This window comes from Bombus affinis, chromosome 2, assembly GCF_024516045.1.
Source record: "Bombus affinis isolate iyBomAffi1 chromosome 2, iyBomAffi1.2, whole genome shotgun sequence".
Classification (NCBI taxonomy): Eukaryota; Metazoa; Arthropoda; class Insecta; order Hymenoptera; family Apidae; genus Bombus; species Bombus affinis.
The window spans coordinates 1,324,293-1,339,580 of record NC_066345.1 but is presented as its reverse complement, the minus strand read 5'-3'; the positions used below and the strand labels follow the sequence as shown (position 1 = coordinate 1,339,580).

The 15,288-nt window shown below is 33.2% G+C and overlaps 2 protein-coding genes across 6 annotated transcripts in view; one reads left to right on the top strand and one right to left on the bottom strand.

The window, feature by feature from the left end:
* The window catches only part of LOC126923665 (unconventional myosin-Ie-like), a 43,122-nt gene that overhangs the window by 13,250 nt on the left and 14,584 nt on the right, over positions 1-15,288 (top strand). The gene's annotated exons all lie outside the window — the stretch shown is intronic.
* On the bottom strand, positions 1,143-14,236 carry LOC126923945 (uncharacterized). The gene is made up of 3 exons (XM_050737893.1): positions 13,732-14,236; positions 5,187-5,411; positions 1,143-2,207 (listed from the first exon to the last, which is right to left on the bottom strand). The coding sequence occupies exons 2-3, from the start codon at positions 5,408-5,410 to the stop codon at positions 1,493-1,495; spliced, it is 939 nt and encodes a 312-aa protein (XP_050593850.1). The 5' UTR covers position 5,411; positions 13,732-14,236; the 3' UTR covers positions 1,143-1,492.

The following is a 15,288-nucleotide window of genomic DNA, read 5'->3' as shown; positions in this document are numbered from 1 at the left end:
CATAAAACATCGAAACGATTTTAAAGATTGAATAACGATATTTTGTAGAATACTTTATAAATAATCGAAATAAGAGATACGTTAAAGTTCTATTGCAGCTTTATTTTTTAATTTATACTTTGTATGATATAATATAATAGTATTTCAATCTATAAGTATTGCAATTTTCTTATATAAACTTTTATTTATAAATATACAAATAGTACATATTGTACATTATTGTTCATAAGAATATGGATATTTAGTCAGTGTGTTCTACGGCTATATAACTGAATATAAGATGCTTTTTTACGGAATCAATAAATTGTAGATATAATTTATCAAAAAAGGACTTAATATTAAGGGACTTAAAAAACTTGACCTAAAATTAAATAGATAAAATTAAATTAAGATTAGATACATAATCATCGGTGCTTGTACATATATTACAAAATAATTTTTTCATATAATCCATAAGTTGCACATTGTATACATATATATGTATGTAATTGTTGCAGCAGATATGAGATAATATATTTTGAAATATGAAATGTTTAGAGTACGAATATAGTTTTACGTGATGTACATAGTATACATAGTTACAAAAGTAGATCAAAATAGATCAGAAATAGATTAATTCAGAGATCTATAATGATTACACTTTTCAGTTAATTTATTTAACGTTTCGAATCTGTTCTTGATTAAAAACTAGATTTTTTGACATTTTATATAAAGTACGCATCTGATTGTAATGTATAAATAAAATCATCCATAAACTTATGTTAAGGAAAGTATGCTTGTAATGTTTCTAAAGAAATTATATAATGTACAACTTAAGATTAAAGATAACAAATTCTTTAAATAAGTATATAAATTAAAGTTAAGTGTATAAATTTTGAAACGAAATTATAGATATTTCTATCTGGCAACATACTTTCAACAATTTTATTTAGATACATTATTTTGTAAGCTCTAACATTTTCTTCGACATTTCCTATAGAAATTATTTTCTTCGGTTTGACTCTACGCAACAAGTTTATGTATTTACATGTTAAATTCTGTCACTTTCTGCAAGTGAAGATGCAAGTTATTAAATCTCCTGAAAACCTTACCTTTCACGATGATCCTATAAAACATGCACGTAAGATCTTTCTGTATTCCTATTTGGTATAGAAAAATTATCATTGTTCGCAAACTGTGACAGTATCGTCGAGCATTCGGTGGTTTCGAATGAGATACAGATGGGGACAAAAATAAGTGAACATAGTGGAAGCAGTTATCGATGAAGTTATCAAACTAGTACCAATACTCCATAAGTTTTATTTATTACATATCCTTATAGTATATAGATTATTGAGTAAGTAATTGCAATTAATATTTACACTTTTGTATAAACAAGCCGTATTTATCAAAACTTTATCGATATCTGTTTTCACTATCTATCCACTTTTCTCGCAAACTGATTTTTTTTGTTTACCTTGTAAAAAGAATTGCTCGAGTATTTGAAAAAGCATCAAACGTTTGAGAAACTATATTCTGGCAATATATTCGTTCTTTTCAAAGCATATCTTTGAACAGGCGTGGTCTGTACCATTAATATTCTACTTGGAAATTTGGACGGTGGTGCTGGTATCTGTTTCGGTAACTCGCTGGAAGTCACCATGGAGCTCTCAGTAGTGGAGAGATTATCTAAACCGTAAACTATAGTTAGTCTATTAAGTTTTTTAGCTTTCTTTTTCGAAAGATTTTTACCATATTCGCGTTTTGTATTAGTTTGATGGTCAATTTTTTTTAACGGTCGAATTATTTTATTGCGATGAGATGTCCAGTCGGTTTGCCTTTGCAGAGGAGGTGTCACTCTAAGAAATTCTATAGGATCGTGAATAGTAGTCGTTCTAGATGTTACGCCTTTGTGAAAAGAACCGCTATGGCCTCGTACGTTCACATAAACCTTTGGTCTGCTATTCTTTAAGTAATAAAGCTTTTCATCGAAACTTTGAAATTTCGACGGATCTGCTAAAACGTGTCTGCCCTCGTTGACCGCGTTTGCTTTGAAGTTGGCACTTAGGCCAACATCTCTGACACCAAAAATTGAGCGAGGTACCACTTCTGGATTTGGATAGCTCTCGTTGCCAGCTTCTTCAGATTGTTTCAGCATCGCGTGTATGATATTTTGAAGGCTGGACGCGTCCATTTCGTCTGGACTTTGAAGTTCAATTTCTACGAGACTGAAAAAGAAAAATAGCCTTTTTTTAACTCGGTTCCTGATTTTTCAATATTTCTGAACGCAGATACGGAAGATAGTATCAAGCATCAGTTTTCATAAAATAAATTTTCAAAGGTGAAACAAAATGCAGCTACGTGCGCCATTAACAAATGGAATCAAGGATATAAATATTTCGAAGCAATGTTCACAAAATATCGGTACAAAGCGGTACAATCCTGTCTACAAACGATAATATACGTCTAATATGCTTAATTTCTTTCCTTTGTCATTAATTAATTTTCTTTGTCACAATTCGTTAACACGGCTCAAATACGTTTCAATAAATTGTAAATGTATTAACCATGATCAATTTTTATTTCGTATGGCTTATATGACAATCCTCATTTACTTTTAATGGTTTTTAATTTCCGCGTTACGAGGACGTAAAATCGTGACGGTCCTTTTAACTTTAATCCATCATTCTTTCTGTTTCATAACTTTTCACCATTTTCCCTCGGTATCAAAGTTTGCCAAGGATGTGACCAATTTTAAAATTGATAACACGATGAAGGTCGGAATGCAGCATACTAAAAATCAAGTATAAATTGTACAAACCGATCGTAACGGATCGTTCCTTCAGACGAGCATTAAAATAACAAAATCCATAATTTATAACGACAAAGTAGAGAAGGAATCGGATAGAAAGAGAGTAAATCAGGATAGACCATAATTAATTAAGCAGTATTTTATTCTGCTTTCTCTTTTATTAGGTCTACACGTATGAAAGAAACGATCTCGAAAAGTGTCGAGCGAAGAGTATTCAGCATGGACATATAGGTGCCATTGAAATCATCGACTCTGTCTTCACCGTCATCGCCGACGATAGCTTTAACCGACAACAGCGTTACCCGATTGGCGGTATTAGCACGGGCAAATAAAAGAGAAATTTTACCTATGTAGGGTTGTTGCTGCGGATAATCAACAAATTAAGAGAACTGACCCAAACCCGTTACAAGGTACAAGCTGGATAGCAATTAAATAAATTGTGGTTTGATTTCAATTAATTTACCTTCAGTTTGAGCGTAATTTCAACACAAATCAATATCAAATCCATAGCTTGCGTTATGTTTGAGATAGCACCTTTGTACCATCAATAAAGCTACATAAGTAAAAATGCTCTCTTATTTCCTTGTACTACCGGTCAAAGCTGGTGTCGGTGAAGTTTATGTCGATGATTTCAATGGAACCACCAATGGTACATAGTCTACATATATATTCTATGTATCTCCCTCTTATGAGACACGTCCGAAGAATCGGAAGCACTCTTTTTCTGAAATTAGCAAAAATAATGACAAAGTTTCTTTCGTTTTACTTTAAGGCCCGCTATCCGGGAAGCGTCACGTCGCTTCGTAGAAGCGTAAGCGTAGCCTACTAGACGCGACGATGCGTTTACGTCGATGTTCGGTCTGCGAAGCGTACGGGTAAGATACACTTCGTCCCGTTATTAAAATGTCGAGCGACGAGCAAGTCGCTCTCATCCTGTATCGCTACATTCGTTTATGGCTGTAACGTATACCTCGTTACTTACGATGTTAACGTCAGTCGTTATGACGAAAATGGTGCACATTACTTAACATTACTTGACAATGGTCGCTGCATGGAAGAGTACCGTTAGTATCAACGCGTCTATGGAGTGACATTTCATGGACAGTGGCCCTCACTTTGAACCTGAGCTAACATCAGATAATATATATACAGTTATAAAGATACGTACAGTTTCAGGAAACCTAAACGAGGCAAAATTGGTGAAAGAGAAGAACATGTAGACCATGTTGATAATACATTGATTATGAAAGTACTTGGTAAACACTGATTTAATTACACAACGTGTAAAAGATCCAGAATCTTAAGTATACAATTTTCATACAACTTCTCCTATCTTTACATCTACTTCTTACGCAGTCTTGTATATTGGACCCTCTTAAGTCAGTCCTACTTTAGCCACAGATCATAGTAACGTTTTACTAGTAATATAGATATGTATAATGACGTATACGATAATTGAACGAATAAAATTAAACGAACATACGATACATCACATGCTATAATCAAATACCGTGCATTCAACTGCCACACCAGAAGCAAACCATATCTAAGGCGTATATATGGATTTATACAATTATGGGTTTATACTATCTGTTTTATACTAATATGAAATGGGAGATTATTTAAGACTAGAACTATCGTCTAGAACTATGTCTAAAGCGTAGAACTTATATTAAAGAACTTGTATCAAGATGGAAGATATATGTATGGAAAAGTATATAACGTAAGGAGAAAAATAATCTTTCGTCCATTTAGATATTATATTTTATAAGGGATCATCGAAATTCCTCAAAACGCATCGTTATTTATCTATAAAATTTCTATAAAAAATTACAAATTGCTCACTTTCACCACACCGGTGAAAATTCTAGCGTTAAGGAGATAATTCTGGATTCTTTAGATGAAGTGGTGCTTCAGATGAAGTTGTGAAGTGAGTGCCTAACGAAGAGCGTGGTCGAGCGTTGTTGAAAAAAAGATAGAGATATTTAATGCAGCCTCTCTTTTTCTTCTTAAGAGGTATTTGTTTCTAATAAAGGCTCATTTCCTCGGCACGACATCCCTGATCTGTATTTCTTGTGTCTATGATAATTATAACGTCCAAATCGTCGTGCTATCGAAAACAGTCGAAATCCGAAGAATCGCAAATGCGTCAACTGCATCTTTGCTAAAAGAAATTTATCCTAATTCTTATTATTTGAAGTATGCTTTTATAAGCGGAAGTTGTTTTATCCGAAACTCTTAGTATAACGATAGCGCGTAACTTTATTATCACTTGACATGGAGATGTGACTCTGGGAGAAAGGAAGGAAGAGAAAGTGAGAGTATTTATGCAGAACAGAAGAAAAGTAAAAATTATAGGAAGTTATAATAGAAATTGTAAATACATAATTAATACCTGTAATCGTTGGTATTAGCACTATTAGCTCTTTCCATGTCGGAACTGTGTGAGAAACTTGGTAAAGATTTTCCCCCGTAGAATCTTTGGTCATTTCCTTTTCGATCAAAGTGTTGGATATAATTTGGTGAAGAAGGTGGCCTTGGAAGAACCATTGCCGAGAATGATCGCTGTATAAGTGCAAAGAGCACCATTGCCGTGTAGTAATTTACCGCTGCCAACATTCTGGAATGCCATTTTATATTTTAAAACGTTTTGTCAATCTTAGAAAAGGAAAGGATAAAGTCATTTTTCTGTGAATAGTTTACTTCTTAATTACTTTGTTCTACAAATATGTTGCTATTTTCAAGTTAACTATGTATATACATTTATTGAAAGTAATTAACGAGAAAAGAACTTTTGTGTATATTATTTGTCGTAGCGAGGGTAAAAGTTAGTACATCTTCTCTGGTTACATAAACGCACGTTCAGTAGAATTTCGTTCGCTCTTTAACATGCTACCTATGTACATGTATGATATAAATATACATTGCAGTGTTTCTAGCATAATTTTAGTGACCTACATACTAAGTCTTACATTGCCATGTACCTTGAGTTACCATAACTCATTATATACATTGTTATACCTAAACTATAACATATTTCCATATATACAGTATACTTAATGGCAAAATATGCCCAATATTATAATATATCTAGGTATTCTATAGATATACAGATATATGGCGATTTCTGTTTATTACAAATATTGTCCACTTTCGCTACAATTATAAGAAACGAAAAAGAGGAGAACGTTAGTGCACCTGGTCACTCACACGAGACAGTATGTACAAGCGTGTTACAATAAACGCGCAGTGAAAGTTTTACCTGTTCGCAAGAGCAACCTTAAGGAACAGAATGATACAATTTCTCTTGTTTCACTTACGTAAGCCATACGTATACCAAAGTAATATAATATAGTTGTCATAATCGAACAAGGGAGCTCAAAGTTATATTTAAGAGGAGAATCGATTTAAGTAGATCAGAGTTGAAATTTTATATTATATTTTACATCGATTTTTCTTCCAGAATACTTGTTACTTATAATCCTTTTAAATCTCTTTAATATATCTTATCCTTCGTAATTCAATTTAAAACGTGAACTATTTAAAATATCGAACTGTTATGTTAAATTTTTGTTCGATGGATACGCAACTTTTGCAAAGTCTTTTCTTGCATCGATCGTATTATTTCTAAGAATATAAGAAGAAACAAATGCTAGAGTCAGTTAATCGTTTTCTCCGAATGAAAAGAGAGTACGAACATTTTTATCTTTACCGTTAAACGCGCGTAATATTCATGAAAAGTACCCAAACTTGGAAAAATGCTTTATAATTTTTCTCGATCTTGAATCTTCATCTCAAGACTCGAATATGAAACGTATATTTTCTCCGAAACTGATCAGAACCAGAATTTACGAAATTAGATAGATTTATTTTTCAAATTGCCAAGAATCCGCCAAGCTTTCTCTTTTTTCCCAAGTATAAACGTTCAGCTAAGTAAAATAACGTCTTATAGAACTCGTCTTGTTTCTGTAAGTCGCATGTTAGGCGAATATGGAATTACAATCTCCCTTAGATGCGATGATTCGTTCTAATAAACATCGAGTTCTTAGGTTTTATCGCGCGGCTGTGGAAGATAGTGGTTCGATTCTTTTAAACAATCCACTTACCTCGAACCAAGAATAGAACAGAAGCTTGAGAATTTACTATTACTTCGAGTTTGTTGTATTATAATATCTTTACACTTATCCTTCTTTCGTTTTTATGTTATAATTGAACCGAGGATTTAAACAAATTCATACTTTTGATTTTTAAGATTGTTTTATCTGACAAGTATTATAGAAAACATTATATTCTGTTGTATATCTTATATATTCTTCTCGTGTTACGTACATTCTGTGTAATTTTTCACTTTCAAACTTTCTGTAAAAAATCTGCAGTCCAACTGTAATAAAATTAGAACAGATATTCTAAATAATAACTATAGCACATAATTCGAATATGTTTTTCATTCGTTTATATTATTTCATTTATTTAAATCCCCATTTCATAGTTAACAAATTTTCGCTCCTATGCTCCTATCAAAACTTCAAAAAACTTCGCTCAAGTCAAAACTTTCGCTCCTATCAAAAAAGAGTTGCTTTTTGGTTGGAATAAAGATTTGTATAAATTTTAGAAAAGATGAAGATTCTCCATGTATTACTTTCAATGGTTCTTAGAAACATTCCATGTACAAGCCAGTGTTAGAGCTGTTAACGCTAATATTAAAACTATAATAATTCAAATAAATGATATCCCTGGTCATAAATTGGTATATTTTAACCGTTTTTTATGGTTTATGCTATTAAAATTGTTAATTGTTAATTTTATTTACATCTCCATTTCATCCATAGTTAACAAATTTTCGCTCCTATGCTTGTCAAAAAAGAGTTGCTTTTTGGTTGAAATAAAGATTATAAAAGATGAAGATTCCCCATGTATTACTTTCAATGGTTCTTAGAAACATTCCATGTACAAGCCAGTGTTAGAGCTGTTAACGCTAATATTAAAACTATAATAATTCAAGTAAATGATATCCCTGGTCATAAATTGGTATATTTTAACCTTTTTTTTAATGGTTTATGCTATTAAAATTGTTAATTGTTAATTTTATTTACATCTCTACTTCGTCCATAGTTAACAAATTTTCGCTCCTATGCTTATCAAAAAAGAGTTGCTTTTTGGTTGAAATAAAAATTAGTATAATTCTGTATAAAAGATGAAGATTCTCCATGTATTACTTTCAATGGTTCTTAGAAACATTCGACGCACAAATTAGCTGTTAACGCTAATATTAAAACTATAATGATTCAAGTAAATGATATCCCTGGTCATAAATTGATATATTATAGCCGTTTTTATGCTATTAAACTTATTAATTGTTAATTTTATAGGACATAAACGAACCTTTAAGTAGACTTTTATTTGTAACTAATTAAAATACTAAAGGAATAAAGATCGTACAAGAATTGGAATCGTATTACTGTACACGATAGATCAATTAAACGCTCAATTAACAAATAATAAGTAGGTCTGTGCTGAAAAAGCGAACTGTAATCACCGAGTGATAAAAGATCGAAACAAAACGCAGCATACGAACACGAAAGCACGAAATCCAAAGAATCGCAAATATATCATCTAATCATCGTGAAAGTTTCAAGTGTAAAAAACTAATAGGTTTGTGCATCGAATAAATCTTCCTTTTTTTTTAACTCTTTGTTACAAAGTGCCGTTTAATATCGAGGAAAATACCGCGCAATAATCTCTGTAATCGTGTCTTACTGTTCGCCTAGCAGAGTAACGGAAAGGTCCTCCTTTCCAAAGAGATCTATGGTCCGACTTGTCAGTGGGTGTGGTTCTTTCGATGTAGGCTCGTGTTAAAGTGGAAACAGGTTCTCTTAAAAAGTGCAAGTGCATTCGTTGCCCTGGTGAACGTACTCGGTTATACTCGGTGAACGTAAGAGTCCACGTGGAGTCGGTCTGTCAAACGATTCAAGTTTCTATCGGCAGTTATGCCCGCATTCGTCCGCTTCCAAGTTTCATTTTCGGTATACCGTACTTTGTACTACTTTTAACTTTCATTTTAATCGATTATCGTTATTAGTCCGCGCTTGCAACGCTTATTGTCGCTGCCTAGTTTAACAAATTCCTTTTCCTTCGAACTGTAACTTTTCCATTCGATAGGTTGATTTTATATACAGGTATATGCTTATTACGTACACTGCGTATCAAAACGCTTGCTTACTTTTCACACAATGCGAATTATTTATAAAACGATGAATAGAAAGACGCAAGGTGGTCTTAATCTTCGTTAGAATCGTCATGACTCGCGAAAAGATCAAACACCATGGGTAGGTTTTATTATTTAACTTCATCATCCTCGGTTTGTTTGATCGTTGAGCAGTGAACAAGATAAGGAAGGTTCTTCCAAATGGATAGATCTATTCTCGTGATCAACTCTGGCAATGATTAAAACCGATTAACTCTCCGATGAATCCGGAAAATATTTAATTTTCCTATGTCATGGATAAGTTGATAAGATGAGAATCAGTTTATATTTCGTGAAACAGTAAATATCGGTTTTCTTCGTTATTTTGTCATTAATTCGTCCGGTTGTCGCATATTTTAATTACATGTACTGTTAATGCAAACCGATTAAAATGTCCACACGTTTATGAGCGGAAATCTATATTAATTTGAAATGCATATGAGGTACATTTATTATAATTGAACGCACAAAGATATTGCAACGCTACATCACCAGGTATGTTTATTTCTGTGCACTGTTACTATGCATTAAACTGTGATACCGTAATTTTCTACCAAAAAAAAAGAAGAAGAAGAAGAAGAAAAGGAAAGAATATTTTGGAAATCTCTTACATCGCAATTTATAGCCGATTAAAAATCTGGCGACAGCTGCATAATCATTTTGACATAATCTGCGCGAAAACAATTTATTATTTCTACCGACTTCTTTAATCTTCCATTTCCAATTTTCTAGTTCTTCACATTCGTTGTATATCTTTTTATCCAGCTCTTTTCGAAAATCCACCTGGATCGTATTATACTTGAAATAATTTATCTCTTTCTCTTGTTATATTAGTTACAGTATATAAGTTAGTTCCAACACTTGTATTTTTGTTTTATTGTATGAGATTAGATCGTTTTATCGAAGTTGGCTGACGCACACTTAAATAATTACAGTTTGTTATTTCGTCTCCGGAAGGAAATCCATTAACTTTTCTGTATTGGGAAATGCAATTTGTCTTGTATGAATCTTCCAAAGTCAGAAAAATTATAAAGTTGTTATTGAAATAGGAAGCGCAAACGATTGTCTCAAAGATTGCCTTTAGATGCTAGCGTGCTGAAATAAATTTTTACATATTGTCTTTATTCTTGTTTATAGTTTTGCCTGATTGCCTATACACTGTTTTAAAACTTGCGATAAACAAAAGCAGTAATTCATGCATTGTAATATCGTTGAGGGTAAAGCGAATAATAGGAAAACTTGTGTAAAAGATAAGAAACGTACAACGCTCCAATTCCTAAATAAGATCCAATGGATTTTTGTGCAATTTAACGATAGTATTTTAATTAGTTTTACGATTAGTCTTCCTCTTTGATCAATTTTTGACGAGATCCGAGAACACATAGGACAAATGTATCGACAATTATCTTTCTTTCACGATTCAAATATTTTATTTAGCGTGCAATACAAAAATACATTCGTCAAAAACACGACTCCAGACGTCAAGTTGTATTCTACATTTTTCTCTTACTCTCACATTTAGAACATCGACTATCGATTATCTATCTTTGTATGGACGTCGAAGTCGCTTATTTGAAATTTGATTTTCTCGAAAATGATATGTCCAATGCGACTTTATTATTCTCGATCCTGCTCTTATTTCGAGGGGTACTATTTTTCAGATTTCTCTGACCCCCACTTTTGTCGCGAATTACGGACTACCCTGTGTATTTTCTATTAAAAATTCCGCGAGTTTGTATTCTGGAACGAGCAATGTTCCGTAATATTTCGAGATAATATTTCGGATTTTTCGGTCGGTGCAACGATCGCGCTGCTACAGTTCGCGACTCCCATTGTCATCAACTGTGCTAGATTCTGCAATTCTTCGATCATTTCCTTTACACAAATACACGAGATTTATATTTATAGGAGAATAAATTTGTTAGTATCGATTATTTGTAGCGTCTAACTTTCCATGGAATCCGAGTTCCCCAATAAGCTCTTCCGTGTTTCGTCTTTCAATTCGTAACATCTTCAATTTATTTTCTAACGTAGCAATCGTTTCAACGCGATCATATGATAGAATAATTTATACCAAATGTATTGTAGCCCTAGGTGTTATGTAAAATCATTATTATACACGTGATATGCATGTACGCTGCGTCTGATTTGTTTTACAAGTACAATATACAGGGTGTCCCTAATTTGAACGTCGAAGCTTTGGGAATGCGTTCGGGACCGATAAACTAAGAAGAAGAATCCTTCGGAGATTTCCTGGTCCTTGCTCCATTTCAAGGAAAATCGCGACAAAAGGGACAAACAAATTTTCGTTTCTACGCTCATTATTATTCCAGTTATCGTCTATATAACGAAGATACCGAGGACTGTTCAAAATGCTGATCTCTTACAGCAATTCCAAGCATTACATCTAATAGTGGGCCCTATTTGCAGCTGCACATTGCTCTGCTGATATTTGATTCAATCTCGTTCGGATCGGGAACACCCTGTACGTTTCAAGAAACCGTACAAATTACATGCTATTTTTGTTATCCGATTCGATAAAATAGACGTGCAACGTCACCATCTTTCGAGAAATGTTATTCCACCTATATACAGCCAGGAACAAGAACAAGTGGGCAAATAGTGGAAATAGGTATCAATGATGTTTCATCGCACTGAAGTTTTATTTATTGCACAGTGGATCCGGTTTATCTGGAAACGCTCAAACATCTCGGAGAGTATGAACGACACGAACAAATGTTTCTGGCAAAAATTGCACGATATCGAGTACGATATCTCGGTTGACCGTTTTAAAGACGTTAGAAAACTGCAGCCTTGTGTCTCATAACAAAGCCATATCTATATGAATCTGATGACCACGAAAAGCATCTGTACAATTTCTGTGCGAAACATTTTTTCGTATCGTTCATATTTTTCCGGATATTTGATCGTTTCCAGATAAGCCGGACACTCTGTGTACGTATAAAGTATGTACAACAGCAGATTAAATATTAATAAGCCACCTTTTCTCTTCAACACGTTATTCTCAGTGTATTGTTCAATCCTCTTTTATTATGCTTAAATAAAAAATGATATTTCGCGGATTATCATTACATGCACCTCAAATAAAGGAAGAACATTTTTTACTTCAATCGATAAAAATATTTGTTTGAAAATGTAGAATAATTCTCGACTTAGAACAATTCATCCCATCAGTTACTTATCTGCATTAAGGGAAGGCTAAGGTTAATTCGTACAAAATAAGGCATGTTTTTGTGAATTATTTGCGACGACACAGTTAAAGTCTCTTTATTAAAACCAATGGTACATTAAAGTGTGACATTCGAAGAATATTGTGTAAAATTTTCACGGGGAAATATTAAAGAATACAGCAATGGCGGTAATTATTCGAACGTGTCTCGGAAAAAAGTAGAATTGCTCGTAACTTGGTGCCGGATCATCGGAAATCAAAAAATCAAAGTTCGTTCGTTAGGTAACAGTTTTTCCCAGGTAACGCTGGGAGGGTTTTTCGAAATTTTAATTTTTCACAAATTAGCCGATTTTGCGAAAATTTGCGGCTAATTTTCCCTTCAAAGTGTTCCAAAAAAGTGAAAAATTGAAATTTCGAAAAACCCTCCCAGCGTTACCTGGGGAAAACTGTTACCTAACGAACGAACTTTGATTTTCTGATTTCCGATGATCCAGCACCAAGTTACGAGCAATTCTACTTTTTTCCGAGACACGTCCGAATAATTGCTGCCATTGCCGTATTTTTTAATATTTCTCCGTGAAAATTTTATACAATATTCTTCGAATGCCACACTTTAATGTACTATTGGTTTTAATAAAGAGATTTCAACTGTGTCGTCGCAAATAATTCACAAAATCATGTCTTATTTTTGTACGAATTAACCTTAGCCTCCCCTTAAAAGAATTACACTTTACATTTTAGTTTCAGATGTTACATACACATCTTTGCATTCAAAATCAAAGTATATCCATTATTTCTTACGCCGATATTACGAACCTGTGATTCGATAGATTATAGAAGTTAACGATTGAATGTAAAGTAATTGGATCGGTGGTTTTGCGCAACAAGTGCTAATGTCATATTTTTGCAAAAGTCAGTTGAACCCGGCCTTGAGTCTGTAAGCGATTCTATATTTTGTATAAAAAGCTACAAATTGAAATTCCATATTCAAACGACTATAACGAGATTTGTACATGGCAATGTGGATATTTTTCATAAAATAAACTTTCTGCGGAAAATACCAAAGCCGATATAAATAATGCAGAGAATTTTCTCTTGTTGTATTAAAAAAGAACCTGGAAATTATTTAAACACAAATTTTTAAACACGTCTGAATTTGTTAAGTACTACAATATCGTTGATACATTTTGCGCCAAACTACAGAGATAATTCCGAGGATAACGAATCAGATGTAAAGCACAATCGTGACATTATTATACTATGTTTGTTACAATACACATCTGTTTAATTTACGTAGCAAATCAACGAATCTATGTAGGAAATAACGTTAGTGTTCGTTAGGAAAGAGAAAATTTACACGCTCGTGTTTCATGCATAAAAGGGACGATATATTATTTAGTCAGAAGAAAGTGTCGATAAAATTGGCAATAAACACGCACGTATCTAACGGTAGTCATTGATGAAATTGATAAGAGATTTCGCTTGGTAAAAGTGCTTTGCGCGTACCTGAAGTAGAATGTTGAAATAGGTCAACGCGAATACGATCTATTTGGATCAGTCAATGTTGCGGGTGTAGTAGCTGCGGTTGTTCGCAGCTATCTAAAAACTGGTGCACTTTACACCAATGAAAGATGACCGACATCAAGCGTTATTTCGTTACAACAAATTAAAACTACAAACTTGTCTAAACTTGGAAATAATGAATCACTTATGATAACTAAATGTCACTGGATTTCGCATTTTCTAGCATTCTGTATTCATCGGACGATTTATCGGTCATGATTTGCACGTGAATCTTAACGATGGAAATTCGAAACGGTCCTGTACGATCGAATACGCGTTACACAGATGATGGCTCTGTTTGCACTGCGGCCACGGATCGAGCGAAGGTAATGAAATAGCTAAGTGAAACGTCGCCCTCTCTCTTTCTCTCTTTCCCTCTTTCCCTCTTTCTCTCTTTCTCCTCCCTATCTCTGTTTCATTCTATTCGTTACTTTCTCCTTTGTCCTTTCTTTGATTTTCAGTTTCTTTTTATTGATTTCGACTACGATCGTCCCTATCACAATTAGTGTACTACACATCTCATATTTCCGCAGAATGGCAAGGTTTTGATATATCATAACGATTGATTCGATCCAGGATGACGGAAGAGTGTTATTTTTTAAATATTTTATAATGTTCTAACGCTCTAATTCTTATACCGCAACTTTGCCCACTTCCGGTTACGATTTTCTATTTGAATTTTCAAATAGAAAATTATCCGTATTGATAATATTATTGCAAAAAATTACTATTAACAGATGGTTAATTTATGCTTGTTCTCTCCGTTTAATCAACTACGTAACTTTCCAATTGATCATTCTGGCAACGAAATATTTCGATATTCGCAAATAGCTTCTCTTCTCTTTGTATCCCTAATTTGACGATCTGAAAGAGTACCGTCAAGTTGTTAGTCTCTTTTCATGTCCAAAAAAGTTTCTGATACATCCATACTATATAATCCCTCGAAGAATGTAAAGTTTCCTTTACGAAGACCGATTTATCGTTCAAATTTATAGTCGCTAATCTATAAGTAATAATGATTTAATAAGTAATAAGTAATAAGTAATTTTATAAGTAATAAGTAATAATGATTTTTGTTCAATATAATTGCTTTTTCAAACGAATAAATTCTGTTTATTATTAATTATACTTTTCTTACTTAACATGCTTATTAATAATACTATTTATTATTATATGATATTACATCGATGATAAAATAATAAATATGTATAAACATATATAATATAAAGGTTTAGAAATATGTAAGGGTGATGTATGTGTAATTATTCATTTAATCGCCTGTGCCAGGGTTCTTTTGCACGAAACGATTACATTTAAAGGAGTTCATTAGATTTCATCAGTTTTAAAACCAGGTGGCTAACGGTTTCCTTATCCATGGAAATCTCTTGGTAGAAGTATACAGTTGCACTGTAACGACAGAACGGTTTTATTTTCGACGGTGCAGAAGATGTCACGGGAAATCCTGCCATTCAAAGCTAAGAAATTGGTTAAAATGATTCG